The 23,716-nt window shown below is 49.7% G+C and overlaps 1 protein-coding gene across 3 annotated transcripts in view; it reads right to left on the bottom strand.

Annotated features, from left to right (window-relative positions):
* Window positions 1–23,716, bottom strand: part of GSG1L (GSG1 like) — a 200,274-nt gene that overhangs the window by 121,792 nt on the left and 54,766 nt on the right. For all 3 annotated transcript variants that reach the window (XM_045993678.1, XM_045993679.1, XM_045993681.1), the window contains exon 2: window positions 10,026–10,073. In XM_045993678.1, the coding sequence (XP_045849634.1) occupies window positions 10,026–10,073 (48 nt within the window). The remainder of the gene's footprint in view (window positions 1–10,025; window positions 10,074–23,716) is intronic.

Genomic DNA, 23,716 nt, shown 5'->3' with positions numbered 1-23,716 from the left:
AAACTCAGTGAATTGTACATTTAAAACCTATGCAATTCACTGTTCCTAAATTATACCAATGAAATTATATTGATTAAAACAAGGAAACATGACAAAATAGCGTCACAAGTTCCCAGCTTATACCAGGCAGTGTGGTGCAGCAATGAGATGTAGGCATAGATGGTATGTTGAGTGTCATCTTCTTTTAGCCCTGTTTATGTATCCCTCGCCCCCCACATACAGTTGTACAGGCTGTGCACTGCCCAACCTTATGCCATTCACATAGACCGCAGTATGAAGCATGACCTCCAGAGTTGCACAGTGAGTAACCTGCACAACGGAACGTGGTGAAGCCGATTCATAGCTCTTTGTCTAACTTCGTTTAAAGGAATCATCGTGTGGCTCAAGTTAAAGCTCTTTGCGAATGCAAGACCTGGGCCAGATAGAAGGGCCTTGTTGTAAATTCCATTCTGGGGACAGGTCCAAGAACAACCAGCCCATGGGAAGACTTTTCTGGGTTATGGAAAGGAGCCAGGATCCTTCAAATTCCACAGGCCTTGTGCAGCTCAGCAAGCCCTATCCCCCCGCTGCCCGCCCACTGCTGAAACCCCTGCTCAGACAGGCAAAGGTCTGGTTTGAAGTGTCCGAGCTAATTTCTCACACCAAAGTATGATAAAACCACAGAGTCATTTAGAAATTTAAATTACCACTGTTTACACTTAAGCGAGTCTTCTCACCATGGAGAAACAGTTTCCAATTATGAAACATGAAAGCTGGTCACCGTTTGGGGTTAATATGACGTTCTCTGAGAGAGTGAGCAGGCGAGACTACCCAGACATCTAATTACCTGGAAAGATAATCTTGAATAATTGGAATTAGGCAACTAAAGCAATTACTAGATGTTGTGATCTTCAGCAGCAGTCCTCCACCAGGCATCGGGATTTAAACACCTTTAATAAGAGCACGTAATTAGAGAAATCCAGAATTTCAGAACAGAAAGTGACAGACCAGCAGTTCAGAAGGAGAGAGGTGACAGGGACCTGTGCATTGTTGGAGAAAATGATGCTGGACGGTGGTGGGAGAGATGGATGGGAGGAGAAAGGACTGGGGCGGGGGCAGGGTACTGCCAAAAGACCTCAGAAGCCTGGAGAGTGAGCCTGACTCTGACCTAAACTTACTGTGTGACCTTGAGCAAGGCACTTAACTTCTCTGGGCTCTACCGTCCTTCTACTCTTTAGTCATTCAGTAAATGATTGTGGTGCACCTGCCACGTGGACTCTCTTGCACATGGCATTTCTCCTACCCTAAATGACAGCCCCCAGGCTCCTTAAGCCCTAGAAGGACTGCCATTTGTCCTTCAGGACCCTCCCCAAATGGCACCCCTCCACACAGCCCATCCACACTGTCACCAGCCCCTTCCACAGCACTCTGGCCACCTGTCTGGTCTCCAGGTCCACAGATGTGACTCTCCTCCTCGTCTGTCCCACACTGGAAGACTCCTGAAGAGCAGGAGCTGGGGGGTGACTCCCAGTCCTGGCTCCTGGCACACGGCCTGACACCAGGGAAGGCCACCCACTGGCCTGAGGCAGAACGGACAAAGCCACCATGGCCCATCCCCGAAAGCAAGAATGCAGTCCCCCCTGCCTCCAGGAAATCAATGACACCGAGTAAGGTGGCCTGCGGTGTGAATTTATTGAGAATGACCAGGAAATGCTCTCTTTCCCTAAGATTCCAGAGCTCGCTGCCTCCACAGAGGGACCAGGGCCATTCAGATGATTGATGAGTCCCACCCTCCGCCAAAGGGCTGCAGGAATTATCTCAATGTTGTCTGGGAACGGCAGGTGGGAGGGAACAACGGACGTGTCAGCCACTGGGGCTGGTCTCCTGCCTCTTTGTGTTCGGAAGTCTCCATCTCACAGGGTGAAAGAATCAGACCTCTCTCTGTGTCAGGTCCCGGACTGCAGGTATGTTCCAAGTATGGAACAGAAGTAACGGACCCGGTCTGGGGGCAAAGGGAGGATTCTGGAGAGGCTGGACCTTTGGACCGGCTCATAGGGCCAACCGAGAGTTCCCCAGGCAGACAGAGTGGAAAGATCGCCCAGGACTCACACACAGGCATGGGATACGCCGGCCACCCGGCGTGCTGGGGCTGCGGCCGGCAGACTGACCTGTGTGGAGCTCCAATGTCAGATCCCGGGCAGCTGGGAAAGTTGCTTGTCCTCTCCCTTCCCCTGCCCAGCCTCTTCTGATCTATGCATGTTTCAGGTCTATGGCATAAATCAATAAAATGCGCTAAATAAATTAAGTGAGCAGCAGAATTGTAAATCGATTTCAGGCACAGAACAGAGAGGTTGAGGGAACCAACAAGAGACTATTATAGAAACAGAAGTGAGAAATGACTCAGGCAAGACTCAGGATTGTGGCCACGGAGCCACCACATTGTTACACGTCCCTGAAATATTAAACAAATGAAACCTACAAGCTTTGGAGACTGTTTCACAAAAAGCTGCCAGCTGGTGGCTGCCAGGAATCCCAGTTGGGAAACAGAGGCGGGGAGCAGGGGTGACTAACACAGTTTAGCCCAGGGGGGTCAGAGGAGACCACAGTCTCCCGAGTCAGACTCCAAACCCAAATGGGTTTTCCAAACCCAAATGGGCCACCCAGGGTCTATAACAGCCCTTGCTCCTCCCTCCCTTCTTTCCAACCTTCCTTTTCTTGTGCATTCTATCTCAAAAAAAATAAAATAAAATAAAAATGGGGAGCCTGGGTGGCTCAGTGGGTTAAAGCCTCTGCCTTCGGCTCAGGTCATGATCCCAGGGTCCTGGGATCGAGCCCCGCACTGGGCTCTCTGCTCAGCAGGAAGCCTGCTTCCCTTCCTCTCTCTCTCTCTGCGTGCCTCTCTGCCTACTTGTGATCTCTATCAAACAAATGAATAAAATCTTTAAAAAAATTAAAATTAAAATTATAACAGAGAGGTCATGTCTAATCTGGGGTTTTAAAGGATACATAGAAGTTTTCCATGGCACACAGAGGTAGTAAAGGCAGGTGGGGAGAGTGAACAGCATATGCGAAGGCACAGAGGCACAAATGATGATGGGGAGCTTGAGGGAAACATATTCGAGGGGGAAAGCAGGGCTGGAGCCCAGGGTCCACGCAGGGATGAGAAGAAGTGGAGTAAAAAAAAAAAAAAAGGCAGACTAGCTCCAGACAGATCACAAAGGGCCATGAACACCGTGTTCAAATATCCCGGCATATTTACATTCGAGAGCCAGGGAAGGGGTTCTAAGCAGAATCCTGATACAGTTGGATTTTCACTTTAGAAGGATCATTTAGAATTCAGTGTGGGAAATTTTTGTTTTACTTTTTCTTGGAGTATCACATAGAGACGGGGAAAGTGCATCTATCCCAAGTATACGGCTTGATGAATTTTTCTAAACTAAACACGTCTGTGTAACTAGCGCCCAGACCAAGGATCAGAACATCGCCAGCTGTCCGCGCCCTCTGCACACCCGTCCCCCTTCGGTCTAACCCTGACTTCTTCACAGTACAGCCTCACTCTGTTTTCCAGTTTTATATAAATGGAGTCATATAGTCTGTATTCTCATGAATCTGGCTTCTTTTGCCCAAATCCGTGCTGCTGTGAGCAGCGGTAGACGGTGCACCCCCCTTTCTGAATCATATTTCGCTGTGTGTGCTGGTGGGCACTGAGGAAGAGCAGACAGGAAGATATCGGTGCAGCTTGATGACGGCCGTAAATCACGGGAGGCTCAATTAGCTCATTCATTCCTTCGCTTATTCATTTTTCATTAATTCACAGTGAAAGCTCCATGGACCCCGTGAGGGGAAGCTCCAAACTGGTGGTTAGGAACTGGGGACACTCCCCACAGCACACCTTGACAGGTGTCTTGGGACCAATCCTTCCTGGGGCATCCTGTTGATGGTGTAAAGGGAAGAAAACCCAGACATCTTCCCGGCCTTTCTGCAGGGATCTCGGGTGGCAGAATCATACCCTTCCTGCCTCTCCCAGGGCAGGGCCAGACTCTTTCTTCCTCTGCCTGAGCCCTTCCACTGTGGCTGCTAAGCATTTCCTTAGCTCGCTCCCATACCTGTAGGGAGAGACTTCCGCCTGGTTCCTGTTTGCACCCCCAACGCCTAGCCCGGAGCCTGCCACATGGTGGGTGCTCAGGAAATGTTTGTCAATCGAAAGGCATGTGTGAGACTGACTAGCACCAGAGGCCGCTGCGTCAGTGCTCAGCAAGGGAATGCACCCAAACATTTAGGTCCCTCGTGGAGAAATCAAGAGGTCTCTTTGGGAAGACAATGAACAAGGGAGACCTTGAGCAGCAAAGCAGGGAGGCTCAGGTGCACACATATACCTGGAAACCCGCCTGAGCCATCTCCAGCACAACAAGCTGCCAACCACCCTTGAACCCTGCGGTCAGTGTATTTCTTTCCTCCTCGATATTGGACACAACCGTGTGACTTGCTTTAGCCAATGGGCTGTGAGCAGACACGATGGTGTTTTAAGGTCTTAAATGGGTTTGTGCCCTTAGCCACTTTGCATTTCTTTCTTTCTTTCAAGATTTTACTGATTTATTTGAGAGAGAGAGCATGACTGCAAGGGGGCGCAGAGAGAGAGGAGAAAGCAAACTCCCCGCTGAGTGGGGAGCCCCATGCGGGGCTCAGACCCAGGACTGTGGATCAGGGCCCCAGCCAAAGTCAGACACTCAACCAACTGAGCCACCCAGATGCCCTACTCCCTTACATTTCTGTCCCTTCTTCCTGGCCGTCTAGAAAGAACACACATGGAACAGACATGACTGAGCCCAGACTACATCCTGGAACCAAGACAACCTATAACCAAGTCAACCCACAAACACGTGAGCCGAAAACACATGCTGAATGCCCCTGAGCTCCAGGATGGCTTGTCACCCAGCATTATGGGGGATGTCACCAACCAGCACGCGAGGTTCGAAGACTACCCACACGATCGCAATTATTTGGTAGGAGAATCTGGCCCCAGTGAACAAGAGACTGAGATTTTGAGAGGCAAGGGAAGAGGAAGACAAGACAGCGGAAGAAGCGTTTCCTCTGCATTTTCAGTATCAGGTTCACAGTGTACAGACACCACTGGCACATTTCATCCTGATATGTTGCTCAGACATCTTTAATTTGCCTCCTCCTCTGCCTCCCACGGACTTTGTTCAAGTCTCAGTCCACTCCTCTGCCAGGGCTGCTCAGGGCTGGCTTGGCCCCCCGAGGCCCAGAGGTAAATAAGAAACCCCTGCTATCCTCAGAAGTGCCCAGTCCTGTGATGGAGAAAGATGTGGGTACAAGTAACTGTCACTCAGCTCTTATACGGAAGGCCTGGAGTGCGGAGGGGAGGGCAGTCTCAGTGTCCAGCTATCAGACCACTTCCACGAATTGTCTCTACATGATTTTACAGTTGTTCCAAAAGATGGGGCTGGTCTTATGCATTGGTATGAAAAATAATTCGTGATTTCACATACAAGCCTTTATGTATGTATGTGTATGTGTGTGTTACATACCTAGCTGTCTACATCTATCTATCGTCGTCAAGGACTAATAAACCAAACCATTATTAGAGAATATCTAGTGGGCTCATAAGAGATTCTCATCTCTCATTTATGCATTTAAGGATCGTTGTAATTTTTATAACAAGAGTGTCTGCTGTTAAAACCCATGTTCATTTTTCATCCACTCAGCAGGCTTTGCTCCTGGGTACCGGGGACACAGTGAGTCACAAAGGAGACAAAAATCCCTGCCCTCAGGGAGCTGACCCTCTACACCGCAGGCAGGAATGAGTGATGAGCAGGGGTGGAGAAGGACTTAGCAGGAGGAAAGGCTGCGATGAGAGGATGCTCAAGGAAGGCTCCCGCTGTGACACTGAACCGAGACCTGAATGATGGGAGGGACCAACTGTGCAGAAAGCGAATGGAACCGTATTCCCAGAGCAGGGAACAACAAGTGCAAAGGTCCTGAGGCACACACTCGTTTGGCTGACTCAAGGAACCATCAGGATTTGGGGGAGCTGGAGTGTGGTGAGGGAGAGGATATTGCAAGAGATGAGACCCAGAAGTTCAAGGCCAGATCCCACAGACCTCACAGGTCTCCATGAGAACGTCTGCTTTTTCTCTGAAAGTGCGATGGAAGCCACGGGAGGGCTTTAAACAGGGATTCACATGAGATGACTTATGCCTTAAAAAGATCATTCTGACACAAGTGAATCAGGGGGCAAGAATGGAAGGAGGTAAGCAGTTAAGAGATTGTGGCAGGAATCCAGATGAAAAATGAATGGGGCTTAGGCTAGTATAAAACAAAAAGATATTTCCCATGTGAAGCACAAAACTACAACAGTCAGGCACCAACGAAGAAAAATGCGTGTCATGGTAAAAATACTGATGACGGACAGCTATTTTTTCCAGGGGACAGGGTCAGGAAGCAAGGGTCGAGAGGGTACTGAAGAAAATGGCAAAGAGTGGGTGCTGTCGGTGAACGTCTTTGAAAGCATGACTGTGGTTTGCCAGGTGGAAGGAGGTCAAGAAAATAAGGGGGAGCACTGGCCTAAGAACACTCTGAACTCAGCTCAGAGGTCTTGGTGGAGGAGGAAGGGGAAGAAACATGCATCACACACACACACTCACTCACTCACTCACTCACACACTCATGGAGTCTTGGAAGGTCTAGCTTTTCAGAAGAACCAGGCATTTAAGAGTCAAACCACTCAGGTTCAAACCCCAGCATCTTATCTGTATGACCTCAGGCAAGTCAATTAACTCTCCATGCCTCAGTTTCCTCACCTGTGAAATGAGGATTAAAATGAGCCAATGTAGAGGGGCATCTGGGAGGCTCAGTCATTAAGCGTCTGCCTTCGGCTCAGGTCATGATCCCAGGCTGCTGGGATCCAGCCCTGCATCGGGCTCCCCGCAGAGCAGGGAGCCCGCTTCTCCCTCTCCCTCTGTGATCTCTCTCACTTTCGCTGTCTCTCAAATAAATAAAATCTTTTTAAAAATTTTAAAATAAACCAAATAAAATGAGCCAATGCATGTAAAGTTCTCAGAACAGCGCTCAGCACGCAGTAAGCACTGCCTAAAGCCAATTAGCGTGAGTCCCATGATAATTACTGTATCTGGTGGACCAGAAGGTAAGTCACAGAGGGAGCGCGCACAGGGACAAGAATGCAAAAGGAGAGTGTGCTTTGGGAGAGAACACACCTGGGCTCAACACCAGCCCCAGACTCCCGCTGTGGCCTCAAACCACACACGCCACCTCCACGGCTGGGGGTCCGCGTCTGTGAGACAGACAGTCCTGATGGGAGGTGAGCAGAGGATCTGGAGGGCCAGGTTGGGGATGGGCAGCTGTGTGACAAAGCCCGCCCATCCAAGGGACAGCTGAAGTGCTTGACAGGCAGTGAGTATGTGCAAATCGTCCTGCCACTTGGCGGCAAAGCCAACCCACTCAGCCTCCTTATAAACATTTTTACACACACAGCCAGAAGGTCCGTGGCGTGGCTGCCAAGCCCGGAAAGAAAAATCACAAGGCCAGTAAAACACAAAGATACCATCTCTCTGGGGCTCTCGATCCTCCTAGAAGAAGCAAGAATAAAGGTCAAATGTCCCCAGGAGCAGGACAAGCAACCCACGTGCTGCCGTACAAGGACACACGTGTACACATGCCACATGTACTCACACGTGCGTGCACACACCCATGCATGTTCACCCTTGGGAACACATGTGCACGGACTCAGCCAGGCACGCGAGCCCATACACGCTCATACGGGCATACATGTATGTGTGCTCAGCCACCAGCGTGCGTGTGGGCACATGCAGGAGACCCGTGTGCACCTACCCACGGGAGCACATGCTCATACGCTCACCCTGCCCCTGACACACACACACACGCTTATGCGGGCACATCCAGGCCATGCTTCCTAGAAGCCAGATGGGGAGCCCAGGGGGCCCCGGAGCTCCAAGTTCTTGCGGTTTTTGGCGGAGCCCTGGTGAGGGGCCGCCTCCGGGTAGGGGCTTGTAAGACGCAGGACAGCAGAGGGGGTTCTGAATCCTGGGCTCGGCCCCGCCTGGGGAGGGACACTTCAGGTGGCTTCATGTCTGAAAGGTGCAGATTCCTCAGCTGGCAGTGGGGTGAGTTTGTCAGCCTCTTCCTCCCAAGGTTGTGAGGGGGGGGCTTCTCGTTTACTGCCTGGGAGCACAGGGCGGAGCATGGAGGGACCACGCCTCGGCGCGCATGCGCATGTGTTAGCCATGGTTTTCCTCCCACTTCTTGACCTCAGCCTGGAAGCCGGGGCCCAGATGCTCAGCTCAAAACTTTAGGGGTGGCCACCTGCAGCAGCCAAACAGGGCGCCGTCGCTGGGAAACCAGGAAAGTAACTGAGCCGGCAGCTCCCCGCTGCCTAAAGCCTGCTCAGCGGGGGGTGGCTGAGCCTTTTCCTATGCCTGGGGGTCCCCCTCCTCACGAGCTGCCACTCAGCTGGAGCTCACCAAGGGGATAGTGTCTGCAAGACACGAACCTCACCAGCCTCCATGACACATGGCTCCCTCGCCGGTGCCGCCTCTACCAACACCCGGGATGGGTCAGAGACAGGATGTCTGGGTCCCTGACCCTCCAGACACACGGCAGGGAAGCAGGGAGCCCGGCCCCACCAGCAGAGGGCGTCAGTGGCCCCAAGCCCTGGTTGAGCATTTCTCCTGGGCCAGGCACCCGAGATCCCCCTTGCTGGGACAGTTTCCAGGACTGGACTTCTGCTTCAGTTTCCCCACCCTGGCACCCAGAACCAGAGCCCTCTCCTAATCTCCAGGCTGTTGGAAAACACCAGCACACCTGTTCTCTCCCGGCTGTCCTCCTCCTTGGCAGCAGGGGGTAGGCAAGTCCGGAGGCGGCCAAGCCCCTATGTTCCTTGGCCAGCACGTCCTCCAGCATCTGCTCCCTTGCTTTCCCATAAAAATAAAGCCCCTGACTTAGCTGAGCGCATGGCTGCCAGGATAACGACCTCATTTCCCAGCCTCCCCGCAGCTGAGTCTGGCCCTCGGATCAAGCTCCGGCCAAGGAGGCATGAGCAGGTGCTATGGGCAACTTCTAGAAGCCTTGGAGCGGACATGCAAGCTTTGCCCTTTCTCCTTTGCTCCCTCTAAGCTGCTGCCCAGGAGGCAGGTGTGACAGCTGGAACACCAGCTGCCATCTTAGACCATGAAGACCGAAGCACAGAGACAATAGAAAGGGGCAGCAAGGTTGTGGACCAGGGCCATCCTGGATTGCCTACTTTAAAAATTTAGATTTTATTTATTTATTTGACAGAGAGATCACAGGTGGGCAGAGAGGCAGGCAGAGGGGGAAGCAGGCTTCCTGCTAAGCAAAAAGCCCAATGTGGAGCTCCATCCCAGGACCCTGAGATCATGACCTGAGCAGAAGGCAGAGGCTTAACCCACTGAGCCACCCAGGCACCCCTACTTTGAAACTTTAATAAAAGCAATGCACATTTCTCTTCTAAAGCCGGCTATATTGGACCACCATTCCCTATAGTTACAGCTAATCCTGACTGATGTGCTAGCCCCACACACGACCTGGGGCCAGCCCCTGACTATCCTATCTGAGCATCACAGTCAGAATCTCTGCTCTTGGGCGCTGTGCACTAGGGAGTGACGACACAGGACATCTGATTTGTCCAGATGTGGGTGGACCTGCGCGGGTGGACTCCCCCACCCAGGTCAAATCCTGCAGTTGGGATGCAGTAATCCCAACACTGGTGTAGCCTAACCCCAGCTTCCACACACCTGTCCTACCTCCACCCCCCAAATCCCAGTGTGTACTGGATGTATGAAAGCGTAATGATTCTCAGGACGACCCCACTCGGGGGAAGGACAAGGTGATCTTCCCCCTGCCTCTATCCCCTTCCCGACTGCTCAAGATTATGGCTTTCTGGGGACCCAACACCCAGGGACACTGCTGGAGAAACCCCCATGGGGTTGAAGGGCTCTGGGCTTGCACACCTGAGCGGGCGCCACACTTACCCTTCTCCGATGCTGGGGCCAGGTCAATGAAGCTGCGACATTTTTCACCTTCAAAAAGAAAAGAAGGGTTTTCAGAATGGGAGCGGAAGTGAGAGCTTCAGGCTTTCGCCTCTCCCCTTCCCTGAGCCTTGTCCCTGAGCACCAAGTCTCTCTAACCCTTATTCCTGGAAACTCAGTGTCCCCGAGGGAACTGTGGACAGCAAACCTGCAAACTCAGCTAACCAGCATCAGAGATGTTGTCTCTGGGCTCACCCCGATCCAACCCATCCAGCTAGGTGGCTGGCACCTGCTCCAAACCCTCGGGCCCCTTCCACAGCCCCCACCCCATCCAGACCCAGCAGGAGGAGGGCAACCCCTTGCTGGGCTTCCCAGGGCTCCATGCTGTTGTCACCAGATGGATGGTCTCAGGACACATGGCTCTGATCGCGTCACACATGCCCACAGGCGTATACACTCCTGTTCAAACCCTCTGATGACTTCCCAAAGAATGAAGCTCAAGTTCCTTCATGGGGACCCCTACACTCAACCCCAACACTCCACCATGAGCCCTCACATGTGCTGTTCCCCCTGCGGGGGACACGCTTCCCCTATCATGAGCTCTCACAGCGCCCTGGCCCTCTCCAACACCAGTCGCCTTATGATTCCACTTTTTGCATATGATCCTTGGGTGAGCGGCCCACAAGTTGTAAACACCATGAGGGCGCACCCCATATCTCAGTGTGTCCCCAGCTCTGGAAAAGACAACTCCGTCCTCCCTCATGCTCAAGCCCAAACCCTGGCGTCAACCGTGATCTCCTTGTCTCATACCTCCACATCTGATCTGTGGCTCTGGTTTGGCAGTATATCTAGACTCCGACCACTTCTCACCCCTTCCAAGTCTCTAGCCACAATCCTCCATCTAGGTGTCAAAAATTAATTGACTATAAATGGGAGACTTTATTTTGCTCTCTCAATTCTATTCCATTGATCTATATATCTATCCTTACACTGGTACCACACTATTATTATTATTATTATTATTATTATTATTATTATTACTGTTTTTCTGATTTTGGCCATTCTGGGTCCCTTGCATTTCCATGTATGAATTTTGGGTTTTTTTTTTTAAGATTTACTTATTTATTTTAGGGGTAGGGAGGGACATAGGGAGAAAGAGAGAGAATTTCCAGCAGACTTCCCACTGAGCACAGAGCTTGACGTGGGCCTCGATCCCACAACCCTGAGATCATGACCTGAGCCAAATCAAGAGTCAGACACTTAACCAACAGAGCCATCCAGCACCACTCTATATGGATTTTAAAATCAACTTGTCATTTTCTGGAGGGAAAAAAGACAGCTGGATTTTTCTTTCAAGATTTTTATTTTTAAGTAATCTCTACCCAGTTTGGGGTTTGAACTTACAACCCAGAGATCAAGAATTGCATTCTCTACTGACTAAGACAGCCAGGAACCATGCCAGTTAGCATTTTAATAGGAATTGCACTGAGTCTGTAGATCAATTTGGGGAATATTGCCATTTTAATAATATTAAGTTTTCCAATCCATGAGCATGGGATGTCTTTCCATTTATTTAGGTCCTCTTTAGTTTCTTCTGTAATGTTCTATAATTTATGGAATATAAGTTTTGCACTTCTATTGTTAGATTTATTCCTAAGAATATTATTCTTTCCAATGCTATTGTACATGGGATTGTTTTCTTAATTCCATTTTCAGAGTATTCATTGCTAAAGTATAAAAATATGATAAATTGATGTATATTGGCATGGTACCCTGCAATCTTGCTGAATTTGCTTATGAATTCTAATAGTTTTCAGTGGAGTCTTATGATTTACTATATACAAGATCATGTTATCCACAAATAGAGATAGTTTTACTTCTCCCTTTCTAATCTTGATATCTCCTATTTCCTTTTCTTGCCTACTTCCTCTGGTTAAAATCTCCATCATAATATTGAATAGAAGTGGCAGGAGCAAATGTCCTTGTCTTGTTCCTGATTTTAGGGAGAAATCATTCTTATACTATGAAGTATGATGTTTACTATAGGTTTTTCATAGATAATCTTTACCAGGTTGAGGACATTCCTCCTATTCCTAATTTGTTGAGTGGTTTTTATTGTAAAATTGTGTTTGCCTTCTCTTTGATCCCATAATAACCCGCAATGATGCAGCTCTGAGAATCCCTATTTAGAGACAAGCAAACTGAGGCTCTGAGCTTTCAGTGACTTGCCCAAGACCACACAGCCAGTAATAATGGAGCAGTACTCAGTCCAAATCTGTAGACTCCAAACTCCATGCCCTAAAATTTTTCCAGCTATCTATCCCAGTTTGCTAGGTCAGAACTTCCTACTGCAGCCGGCCATTCCCACTGAGTGGAGCTGCCAGATCCTGAAAAGAATCCCCTGAGAACATTTACCCCCCCCCCCATTTACACACACACCAGCGTAGACAGGGAAAATCCACCAAGGGCCAAATGAAATGGCTCTCTCACTTCTATTTCTGCTACAGGGACAAGACTGAATAGAAGATGTTTGAGCAGACATGGTCAATGCTGAAGTTTAAGAAAAAATCATAGTAATGGCATAAGGAAGAATGGATATTTCAATGGTCTAATAACTGAAATCCAAACACAGAAGGGAGTTTTTTCTCCAAACCCTGTTCCTCATGGTAAAAATTGGCTAACCATTTGTGTGAAAGATATCAAACTGTACCATATTGTCTTAATGCTTTTAGAAGTAGCCTTTAAAACATCTTTGTCAATTATCATTAAGTTGATATGTTTAACTAAGAGATTTAATTGGGGAATAAAACTAAAGACAAGAGCACTTTATCTCTTCAGACTGAGGCTTGTCAATTAGACCATGGAGCTGTGGCTTGTTACTGCCACCTGATGGCAGCGTACCTTCTGTGAACCCTAGAACATGAAAGCTGGGAAGGATCCTAGAGTTCATCCAACTTAAGTGGTTCTCAGCCCTGGGAAGCCCAAACCTCACCCAGAGAGACCATGATTTAATTGCTCGCTGTGGGGCCTAAACTTCCGTGGGGTTTTAAAAACTCCCCAAGTAATTCCAGCATGCAACTAGGCTGAGATCTGTACTCCAATCTGACTTGTAAAAGAAATCTATTTGCAACCTTAAAAAAACAAGAGTAAGTCATCTTAGTGATGGATTGTAGTATTGCAATGGACACTCCTTCAAGCAACAGTGTCTGTGGGTCAGGACAGCAGAGGGGACAAGAGCCTAAGTTTTGGGATCAGCAGAGCTGGGTTCAAATCCTGGCCCTGTCATTTCCCTCCCTGTGAGTTCCCAGTCTTTCTGTGCCTTGATTTTCTTGACTTTTTAATGGGTATAGAACCTATAGGGGCATTGTAAAGACCTGACAGGGGCACGAGCTTAGATATGATGCCTAGACCAGAGCAGGTGCTTAAGAAATGGTGGCTATATCATCATCAATGTCGTCAACAAACAGGACTCAGACGAAACAAGGGGCATGGCCTCTGCGGTCTACTGGGAGATCAGACTGATGAACAGACCACCAATGCTAGTGTTTCCGTAGTACCTACAACAGAGTGGACAAGTAGGCATGGTGGCCACCACCATGTGGTACAGCTAGGGCAGCTCAGTGGGCAGAAGTCCACACTGCTAAGTGGCAGCGGCAGGGATGTATGGTTCCCCCGTGAGCTCATGTCTGGGATGTGGCCCTGCACTGCCCCATGTCTTCCCCAAACCTATGGACATTGTCCGGTAATTCCCTTATTTTTGCACCTTGAAGTTGCCCTCTCTCCCATTGCTACCTCTCACTCTGATTCCCTTTGGCTCACAGTGAGCTACTAAGAATTGAGAAGGTAAAAGAGAGCATCTCCTCCCCTGGAAGGAAAGTTCCCTAAAGACCCACTGTGTTTGTTCCCAGAGGTCCACTGTAGAGTAATGCTGCCCCACTTCAGAGAGACACAGAAAACGGGAATTTGTGCAGGAAGAGGGTGGGGCCAGCAGGGAAAAATGTTTTGGGGATCCACGAGCTGCAGAACCTCCCCAGACCCCTAAGGAGATGTCAGAAACTTCCAGGAAATCAACCTGAGAAAGCTGGACATCAGGGTCCAGGCTCAGAGGCTTAGCAAAAATCCTGCACCCCTCTGGAACCAGAAAACCATCAGTGCGGGGAAGAAGAGGGGCAGGAAAAAACTAGAAGGTCCTCCCCCAAAGTTCTGAAGACTTCCTGTGCCCCAGGGGCTGATGAGGAGCCACAATTATGTGGGGTCTGAATTTCTCCCTACCTTGGAGAGGGTAAGCTCTGCCCAATTAGATTCGAGAAATAAAGTAATGGGAGATTCCTTGCCTGTAAGAAGTGAGAGTACGTATTCATACCCACACCACATCCTGTAAGAGGTCCTCATCTCTGCACCTTGCCCCAAGGCAGGTGACTGATGGGGGGGCTTGGTACCTAGCCCTAACACAAGGGTGGCTGGCCCATTCATGAGATTTCAATGGCTGGCAGTGACCGAGGCAAGCCAGAGGGGAGTGGGTAACCTAGCGAGGGTGTGCCCTGTCTAAAGGAATATGAAGTGACCTCCTGGCCATCTGGACCAGTCGGGCACCCCAGAAAGAGCTCGCTGAAGACAACTGAGTGGAGGGACTCTTCCCAGAAGGGTGGACAGGGGCGAGGGCCTAGCAATAGTGGGTGCGTCTCACCTCTCCCAGCCCAGGGGGTCAGGCAAGAGAAAGGAGCCTGCAAGAGGTGAAGCCACAGGAGAGGGGCTGGCACTGGGAGCTCAGCCACACTGAAAAGAGCATCAGAACAGGAGATTCTGGGGTGGGGCTCAAGAATGTGCATTTGTAACAAGTTCCCAGGTGCTGCTGATGCTGCTGGTCTGGGAACCCCAGTTTTGAGAACCACTCCTTAGAGGAACGCATTACTGCCCAAACCTCAATAAGGAGAAAGGGAGGCAGGAGAGAGGGGAAATACCCCAGCCTTCTGATTTCCTACTGTCTCCTCCCACTGGCCAGAACAAGAAACCAGAGGGCACAGGGGTCATTCCATCTGGGGAGGGCAGTCTCCCCCTCCCCACCAACTCCCCTTTTCTTCCCATCCCCCCTTCCTCCCACCCCACCACCACCACCACCCCCGCCCCCCGCCTCCCTGGCAGAGAGAGGCTGGAGGACAGATTTCCACCACCACTATCTGAAATGATCTTGTATATGTATTTGATTATTTGTTTATTGTCTGTGTCCTCCACGGATGTATGAGTGACTTCTGGGCTGTGGGTGTTATTCCCAAGCAGATAGGTGCTGACCGTGGTCCTGACCATATTCTGTAGCAGGTTGGAAGCTGCGTGCCAGGAAAGAATGCAATCATGCAGAATACTCACCGACTGCCCACTCCTACTTACCCAGCCTCTTCCTCTCTCTCTCTCTGAATTCTAGAATTCTAGGAATCCAAAGCACATCAAGCAGTGATGTGGGGAAGTGTTTGAATGAATTCTGATCCCAACAAACATTCTTCTCTTAGATACCCGCTGCCACTGCTTTGTATTCATACAATGGTATTCAACCAACATTTACTGGGCGCCTCCCATGTGCCAGACACTGTTCTAGGTGCTGGGGGAATAGAACAGCCAACCAAAAGGTAAGTCCCTGCCCTTGCCGCTCTTCTGTTCTTATATTGAAGTATATGTTAATCAGCCACTCAAAATCCTTGCTCCAAAGAAGGGCATTCCCCAGCTCTTCTGAATAACTGCCTAGTGTCTTGGCAATGACTCGAAGCTCTGGGATCACAGGTCCCACTCACTGCTGCATCTTCAATGCCTGGGACAGTAACAGGGGCTCCAGGCATGATCATAGGTTAACAAATAAACGAAGAGCATTTCATATAGTGCCCTTATGAAGAATTACACCAAATGGGGGATTCTTGTCTGTAGGATCCCACAGGTGTGCCCACCACACCTGGAAGCAAAGGTGAGACAGGAAGCTGAGCTGAGCTGGAGGGTCTCGGGGCCAAACAGAAAGGGGGTGTCTTCCTTATTGAGTGATGAGTAGGAGCCCCACGGGACAGACATGTCTCACGCCCACCACAATGCATGGATGGATGCCTGAATATCGCCTGGACATGACTCTTTGAATGTCACACACCCCCTCCTTTCCTGTTGCTTTATGCCTGAGGGATTCCAATGTATAGCCTTACATTTTCCCACCTCTCCACCTCAACACCTCTCCTTCCACTTCTTGGTATCTGAGCCATCCCTCACCTTCAGGATCCAACTCAATGTCCACACGACACTCCCCCCAAGAAGACTGCCTTGTTCACCAAGCACCTACCCTCCCCGCAAAAGAGATGTCTCCCTGCTCTGAATTTCTGGTATTTTATCACAATATCTTTCATTATATTGTCTCACTCTATCTCAGGCAGAGCTTGGCCCCTCTGGCTTGGCCCCCTTTGTGGCTGTAAATGGAAGATCTCCCCCACCAGCAGGTGGTAGCTATAATGTGTTATGCTGCCCAAGATTCGGGATCCAATGACCCTAGGAGAACCCAGGACAAGCATCACACGGTACGCCTGGCATGCATCACAACTGAATATGGTCAGTATCTAGCCCCATTTTACAGATGAGGAAGTGAGGCTCACACAGGCAAAGTGACCTACCCAAGATTACACAGCCAGGAGGTGGCAGAATCAAGATGTGGGCTCAGCTCCCTGTCTTTCCAAAGCTCTTTCCATCATGCAAGGGACTAATTGTCCAGAAGCAGGACAGAGACCCAGGACATTCCATGGCCAGACAAGACTCCCAGCCTCGGGCAAATCAACAGTGTCTCTGAAACGTCCTTCTTAAGCATTTTATTATGGGAAATTCCCATCTTGTAAAAAAATCAGAGAGACTAGTGCAATGAGACCTAAGTCCCCACCCCCAGCTTGGAAAGTGTCACTCTGCAGCCAGTCCTCTTTATCCCCATAGCCCCATCCCATGGGGTTATCTTGAAACAAATCCCAGAAGTTGTGTCTAAATGTCTTTTTCTAAGGGTTTGCTCCATTGCTCAGAAAAGACAAATGGAAGGTCGTTTCTTCCTAGACTCTGTGACATCACCACATGGGGCTGGTGGCTTTTGGCAGCGTGGGAAGAAAAAATCTAACCTCAGAGGCCCTGACCCGCCCTCCCTGCTGACAGCTTCTGACCCACTGTCTGCAGGGAGGCAGCTGAGCTAAGGGCGGGGATGGGGAGCCTCAGAAATTGCCCTCAGCACAGCAGCGGGAGCTTGCCAGCGGGCACATCGATCCGGCCCCAACGGGAGCACCTGGCATGCATCCCCAGCAGAAACGAGGCTTCCAGGAATCCACCGTGGACACAACCGGCCAGGTCACAGCTGCCCCCGCTCTGGCTCACCACTTCCGCCTGATGCCAGGAAGCCCACCCCACAGTCCCTACTCTGGGTCCAGTCTACTTGAGGAAAAGGCAGGGGTGTAGCCGTGGCAAGTGGTGCCACATGCACTGGGGCACGCCGAGGCCAGCAGTGTGTGCTCCCTGGTGAAAAGCCCAGGCTCTGACTGCAAAGGGACCTGAGTTCAAATCCCAGCTCTGCCACCTGTTAGCTGTGGGACTGAGGGGGAACAATGACTTTTATTTATTTGGTTGGGGGGTTCATTTCCAAGGCCAAATGAGGCAAAACAAGACATCTCCACTTGGGATTTAAACCACCAGATGACATCTGCAGAAGGACCAGCTTGATGGGCTGCTGACCCCACCATTGCCACCCATCTGAGTTCTCAAGGCTCTGTCCTTGAAAAGGGTGCTCTTCACAGGCAAATGAAGGTGTCTGGGCTCAGAGGCCGGAAGACATGAGTTCAAATCCCTCCTCTGCCTCTTCTTAGCCATATGACCTCAGAGAGTGACTTTGCCTCTCAGACCCTCTTCCTCAACAGCCGAATGGCAGTCACCGAACACCTGGCTTGCAAAGTGGATGCTTGCAAAAGGGTTGAAAACAGGAGAGGGTACGCAAATGCCTGTCGTGTGCTTGGCTCTGTAAGTAGGAGCCATTTTTGGTTTTGGATTCCTTCTCTGGATCCTAGGTTAGAGACACATTGCACTCTTCCCAAGGAGAACTGGGAAGTCCTTCCAAGCCAGAAGCAGGAGGCAGTAACGGTGCGACCTCACCCTGAGCAGGTGGAGGAAACCTGGCAGGGGTGCAGGCAGAAGGCAGGGGGGTGGCCAGAAGCAGATGCCCAAAGCTGGCAGAAGGTCTGGGGAGTGCTGAGGGTCGGCCAAGTTGCCCTTGGCATGAACACGCAGGAGCCTGGGTCTGGCTGGCAGTGGGAAGATGGGCAGCAAGTGGGAGGGGCACTGGGGAGACCAGAGTCCTTGGCTGGGTCCCCAGATCCCCGGGTCTGAGGATTGTGACTTAATTCCATATCCCACCAGATGGTGTAATTGAGGTTTCTGTGGAGGGCAGGGTGGGGAACGGCGTCAGGGGACTCGTGGGGAGGGGACTGGTGAGAAAGAGGCAGTCATACCCATGTCACAAAGCCAGCCATCAAATGTTTGCTAACATATATGGCGCACGGACTTTATGCCAGGTCCAGCGCATTTTACAAGCTACCATGCCCACCTTTACTGATGAAGAAACCGAGACACAGGAGGACCAAGGAACTTGTCTACATTCACTCAGCCCACGGTGGGAGCCAGGGTTCAAACTGAGCTGGCTCAGCAAAGCCTCTGCATTTGGCCACAACGGCCTCCTCGCAGAATAAGCAGGTTCCAGATAACTCCATTCTCCCCAAGGGAAGTCCCGGACGCTCTCCAAAGAGGACTCCACACGGGACGGGAGAAATCAGCAGCCACTAGGATGGGACCACATCTACAGGCGCCCAGCCAACAGGACTCAAACGTGGCTGATTCTGAGTTTGAGTCTGAGAAGCAGATTCCAAAGAACCTGACCCTCCTGGAAGACGCATGGCTCATCTTTCCCTGTAGCAGGTGCTCTCGACTTGCTAGGAGAGCAGAGAAGAGCTGGTCCTGGCCCCAAAAGCCTTGGCCAATGTGAAATAATTTTAACTGTTTGGCAAGGGCAAGAGTTCACACACCTTCGCTGGCTGAATTCAAGGAATTCAGCTCCAAGATCAGAGAATAAAGGAAAATGCCAGCAGATCTTGTGCGAAGCTTCTCCTCTCGCGATCCAGGCTGGCAGCGGAGTGTTGGCAAGCCCTCCCTTGGAATTCTCCAGAGGCCTCTGCCAGTTCAACTGACAGGGCAGCAGATGGTACACAGTTATCTGCTGATGATATTTTGATTTATTTATCTCTTACAGATGGTACCATGCCTTGATTTCTGGCAGCAGTCCAAAATGTGGGTCAACTTTCTGGGGATAATCATTTCTCCAAGTGGATAAAATCCTGGAGACTGAAATCCTGCCTGGCATCATGACCTCATCACCATGGTCTCCAGACATAACCTACTTGGGCATTTCCAGCACGGTGGGAAAATCATAGGGGGAAAAAACGTTCTAAAGAATTTTCTAGCTGGAAGAAGCTAAATGCTTATCTTAAATTGATATGGTAGTAGTGGAATGTAAGAGCTCTGAGCTCAACAGAGTCTTGAGTTGAAGTCCCAGCTCTGCACCTTACAAGATCCATGACCCAGCCCAGACACTCTGGATCTTAGTTTCCTCATCTGTAAAATGGGTGTGATTGTCCTTTCTACCACATAAGCTGTGATAGAAACAGCTGGTGCACAAACAGCACAAATATTGTGCTACTCCTTCTGTAGTGGGAGGTCATTGGTAGGAAGCGGCCACCCAGCCAGGCATGATATTTACCAGCAGCCTTACATCCTTGTGAGGTCATGTGACTCGTTCTATCGTGAATGGGCGAATGGTGCCTGGCCGTTCCTGGAGATGACTTTTAGGAAGGGGGCATGCCTTCGCTTTCCTCTGCCACCGAGATAAAGAGGGCTCTGGGACCCCCAGGAAGTGGTGAAGCCACAATATGGAAATTGCCTGGTCCCCGAATCACTGTGTGGAGGAGAGTGCCATGCGAATCACCCACACTGAAATGTTATGTGAGCAAACAATGAATTGCTACTATGTTAACCCACAGATGTCCACAGATTTCTTTGTTACAGCAGCTACTATTGGCTTGTACGTAGTCAGGGATCAAATGGGACCACACACATGAGACAGCTGGTGCCTGACAAGGACTCAGTAAGTGTTCACAATTATTAGTATCATCATCTTTCATGGGAGCTTGATAAATTAAGGAGATCGTGATTTTTTTTATGCCATCCCATCTGTTGGATTTGGTTAAAGCTACACAAATCTGCTTTTTCTAATACCTCGGTCTTATTTCCACCTTTTTTTTAATACCATCAGGAATCCATGAGCTGTCCTGTCTCACTCCCCAAAATCATTTTTCAAAAGAGAAATTTAAGAGGCGCCTGAGTGACTCAGTCAGTTGAGCGTCCAACTCTTGATTTCAGCTCAGGTCATGATCTCGGGGTCCTGGGATTGAGTCCTGTCCTCAGTGGGGAGTCTGCTCAAGGATTCTCTCCTCCCTCTTTCTCTCTCTTCTCCTCACCGCGCCCCCCCCCACCCCCGGTTCATTCTCTCTTGCTCTCTCAAGTAAGTAAATAAAATTTTTTTTAGAATTTATTTATTTATTTGACATAGAGAGAGAGAGAGCGATCACAAGTAGGCAGAGAGGCAGGCAGAGAGAGAGGGCGAAGCAGGCTCCCTGCCGAGCAGAGAGCCTGATGTGGGGCTCGATCCCAGGACCCTGAGACCGTGACCCGAGCCGAAGGCAGAGGCTTAACCACTGAGCCACCCAGGCGCCCCGTAAGTAAATAAATCTTAAAAAAAAAAAGTTTGGGGAGTGATGCCTGGGTGACTCAGTTGGTTAAGCATCTGCCTTTGGCTCAGGTCATGATCCCAGGGTCATGGGATCGAGTCCCATATTGGGCTCCCTGCTCAGTGGGAAACCTGCTTCTCCCTCTGCCTGCTGCTCCCCCTGCTTGTGCCCATGTTCTCTCTCTCTCTCTCTCTCTCTCTCTGACAAATAAATAAATAAAGTCTTTTTTTAATCTTTAAAAAAAGAAATTTAAAAGGAGAAAGGGAGCATAGATCATTTTCTTGTGACACATGGTGGCTTACACGGAGATTATGGTCCTCCGTTCTCTCGTTCTGGTATTTCCTCTCTGCCCTGGGCACAGAATTATCCAAATCAGTTACAGATGGAGGAAGAATGTAAGAACCATGGAGCCCACAGTTTCTGGATGTGAAACAAAGACCCAGGGAGCGCCCACGGGTTGCCTGAGTTCTCGTCATCGGTCAGATACTGAGCTGAAGCTGGAACCCGAATCCTCTGCCTTCTGATCCAGGAGAAGGTAAGGGAGGATGAGAAGCCCACAGTCCCTTGCTACAGAAAATAAAAGCAGACACTTCTGAGCACTCACTATATGCCAGGTGCTGTTCTAAGTCTCCACAGGTACTCACTGGTCTAGTTCTCAACCACATAAAGGAGGTACTGTTATTGCTCCCATTTATCAGATGAAGAAACTGAGGCCTGGTGAAGTTGAGTACCTTTCCCAAAGACACAGAGATAGTACGTGGTGGCTCCAGGATTCCACCTGGGGTGCTGTAACTCATAGAGAGGCCCCAATCGCATTTGGAGAGAGATAACTTGAAGAAAGATCTGACTTTTCTGCTTGATTCCAAGGAGCAGAACTAAACCACCTTGGGCCCAAGGAGCAGGCGTCTGTCCGTTCAACTCAAGAAGAGCCCAGCCATAGAAAAGACCCCTCCAAGGTAACATTAAATTTCCCAGTGGTGAAAGAATATAAGCAAGGCTTAGCCCATCCCGCGGAGATATTGCCAAGAGCTTCAAGCTGCCTGGAGTGGGTAGCATATCAGCCTGGGCCAGTGTTTCCTCACACGTCCCATGAGTGGCTCATGACGGGGGGATATGGTACTAAATTACCCGGAATCACATCATGGAGAATGATTTCCCTTCCCAATTCCTTCCAACCCTTCCAATCCAACCCTGGATTGCTTCTAGGAGAAAATTTCCGTTTTGTGCTAGCTTGTCCTTAACATCATTCTAATACTTGCTAATCTTCCATTTCAAACAAAGAAAAAAGGCGAAGTATCCAGCAAGAATTTGATAACATTGCTTTGTTTTATGCATGCGCACACACGCGCACGCGCGCGCGCACACACAGGCGTACACATATTTCTTCTATTTTTAGCAAAATATTAGCAAAATTGTGCTGGTTTTCTATTTACAATTGTAATATAAAGTTTCCTTTTAAATTCATTTATGTACGGAAAAGTGAGCCAATATAGAGAAAAAAAAAAACATAGGACAATAGAGGTATATGGCTAAGAACAAATCCACAAAAGTGAGATGAGAAAAACTAAAATATGGGAAACACTAGGATAAAAGAATTCTGCACTTCCAGGCCCAGTCCAGGCCAAGAGCTTCCTGGAGAATAAAGGACCACTCCACACAACCCTGAGAGCACCATCCACGCCTTGGTTTATACGAATGAAAGTCTCTGGAGTTGTGCAGTACACAGCCTGCATGACTGTACAGAGCGGTCATGAATATTTTTTAGAGTAACAAATCTCCCAAACAGAGGAAGGAAGAGGGGTAATCTTCTTCTCGGCTGCCCTGAAACTGGCAGCCAAAAATTCCTCCCTGCAAAAGATGGCACTCTCTGACCCCCCAACAGTGTCCCCATGCTCAGGGAACCACCAGACCACCCAAGAAGAGCTGGCACTCATCCTCAGGAGAAATGGAAGAAACACAGGGACAGTATTCTTGTTGGGGGAGGTTTCAGGAAGATAAATAGCAAGGGAGCAGCACGTTCAAGTCTAAAGGAAACGGGCTGACATCCTCAGCCATGAAAGTGTTTGAAGAGCAGAGGATCCCCGAGCTGATCTCAAAAAAGCTAGATGACACTGAAACCCAGCTCACCTAGGGAAGTCAAAATTAGCTCAAGAATGAAAAACTCATAGTAAAAACATCAAAGTAAAAAAAAGAGAGAGAGAGAGAGAGAGAGACCTAGGTAAACACAGAACCAGAATAAAACAACTGGAGATAATGTGTTACAACACCCCAGACATAACCGTAAAAGTCATAGGAGCATAGGAAATCTGAAAGTCAGAGACAGTATGAACCCTAGTGATCTCTCTCCTCTTCCTCAGAAGGGGTCTCACCTGGAAACACCTTGTTCAAAGGCTACAATGACACATTTCTCTATTCCGCCCGGCCCCCTCCCCCCACGTCACAAAGGTAATGACCTGCCCAGGGTCAAAGTGGGCAGGTAGAAGAGAGACTAGAATCCAGACTCACTGGCCCGCCGGGATCCTGGCCCCACACCCCACAGGGCTCTCTGAACCAGGGCCACTGAGAACAAGCCTCTCATGTCCTATCTCATGTCCTAGAGATTTCTTACGCTCATTAAAAAAAAATAAGAAGAAAATCAACTTACACTAGGTCAGGTCAGTCCAGAACATATTCATTCTCTCTCTCTCTCTCTCTCTCTCTCTCTCCCTCTCTTTCACACACACACACACACACACACACACACACACACACACACTCATCTCTCTTGAGACCCCCTGCCTCAGTCTCTCCCCTAGCCTCCCTGTGTCCACCCCATCAGCCATGGAGATGTTTACAGAACCCAGATCTGTTCAGCAATCTCCATGTTAATTT

Source organism: Meles meles, chromosome 21, assembly GCF_922984935.1.
Source record: "Meles meles chromosome 21, mMelMel3.1 paternal haplotype, whole genome shotgun sequence".
NCBI classification, from domain to species: domain Eukaryota; kingdom Metazoa; phylum Chordata; class Mammalia; order Carnivora; family Mustelidae; genus Meles; species Meles meles.
Note: the sequence above shows the minus strand (reverse complement) of the source record. Positions and strands in the feature narration are given on the sequence as shown.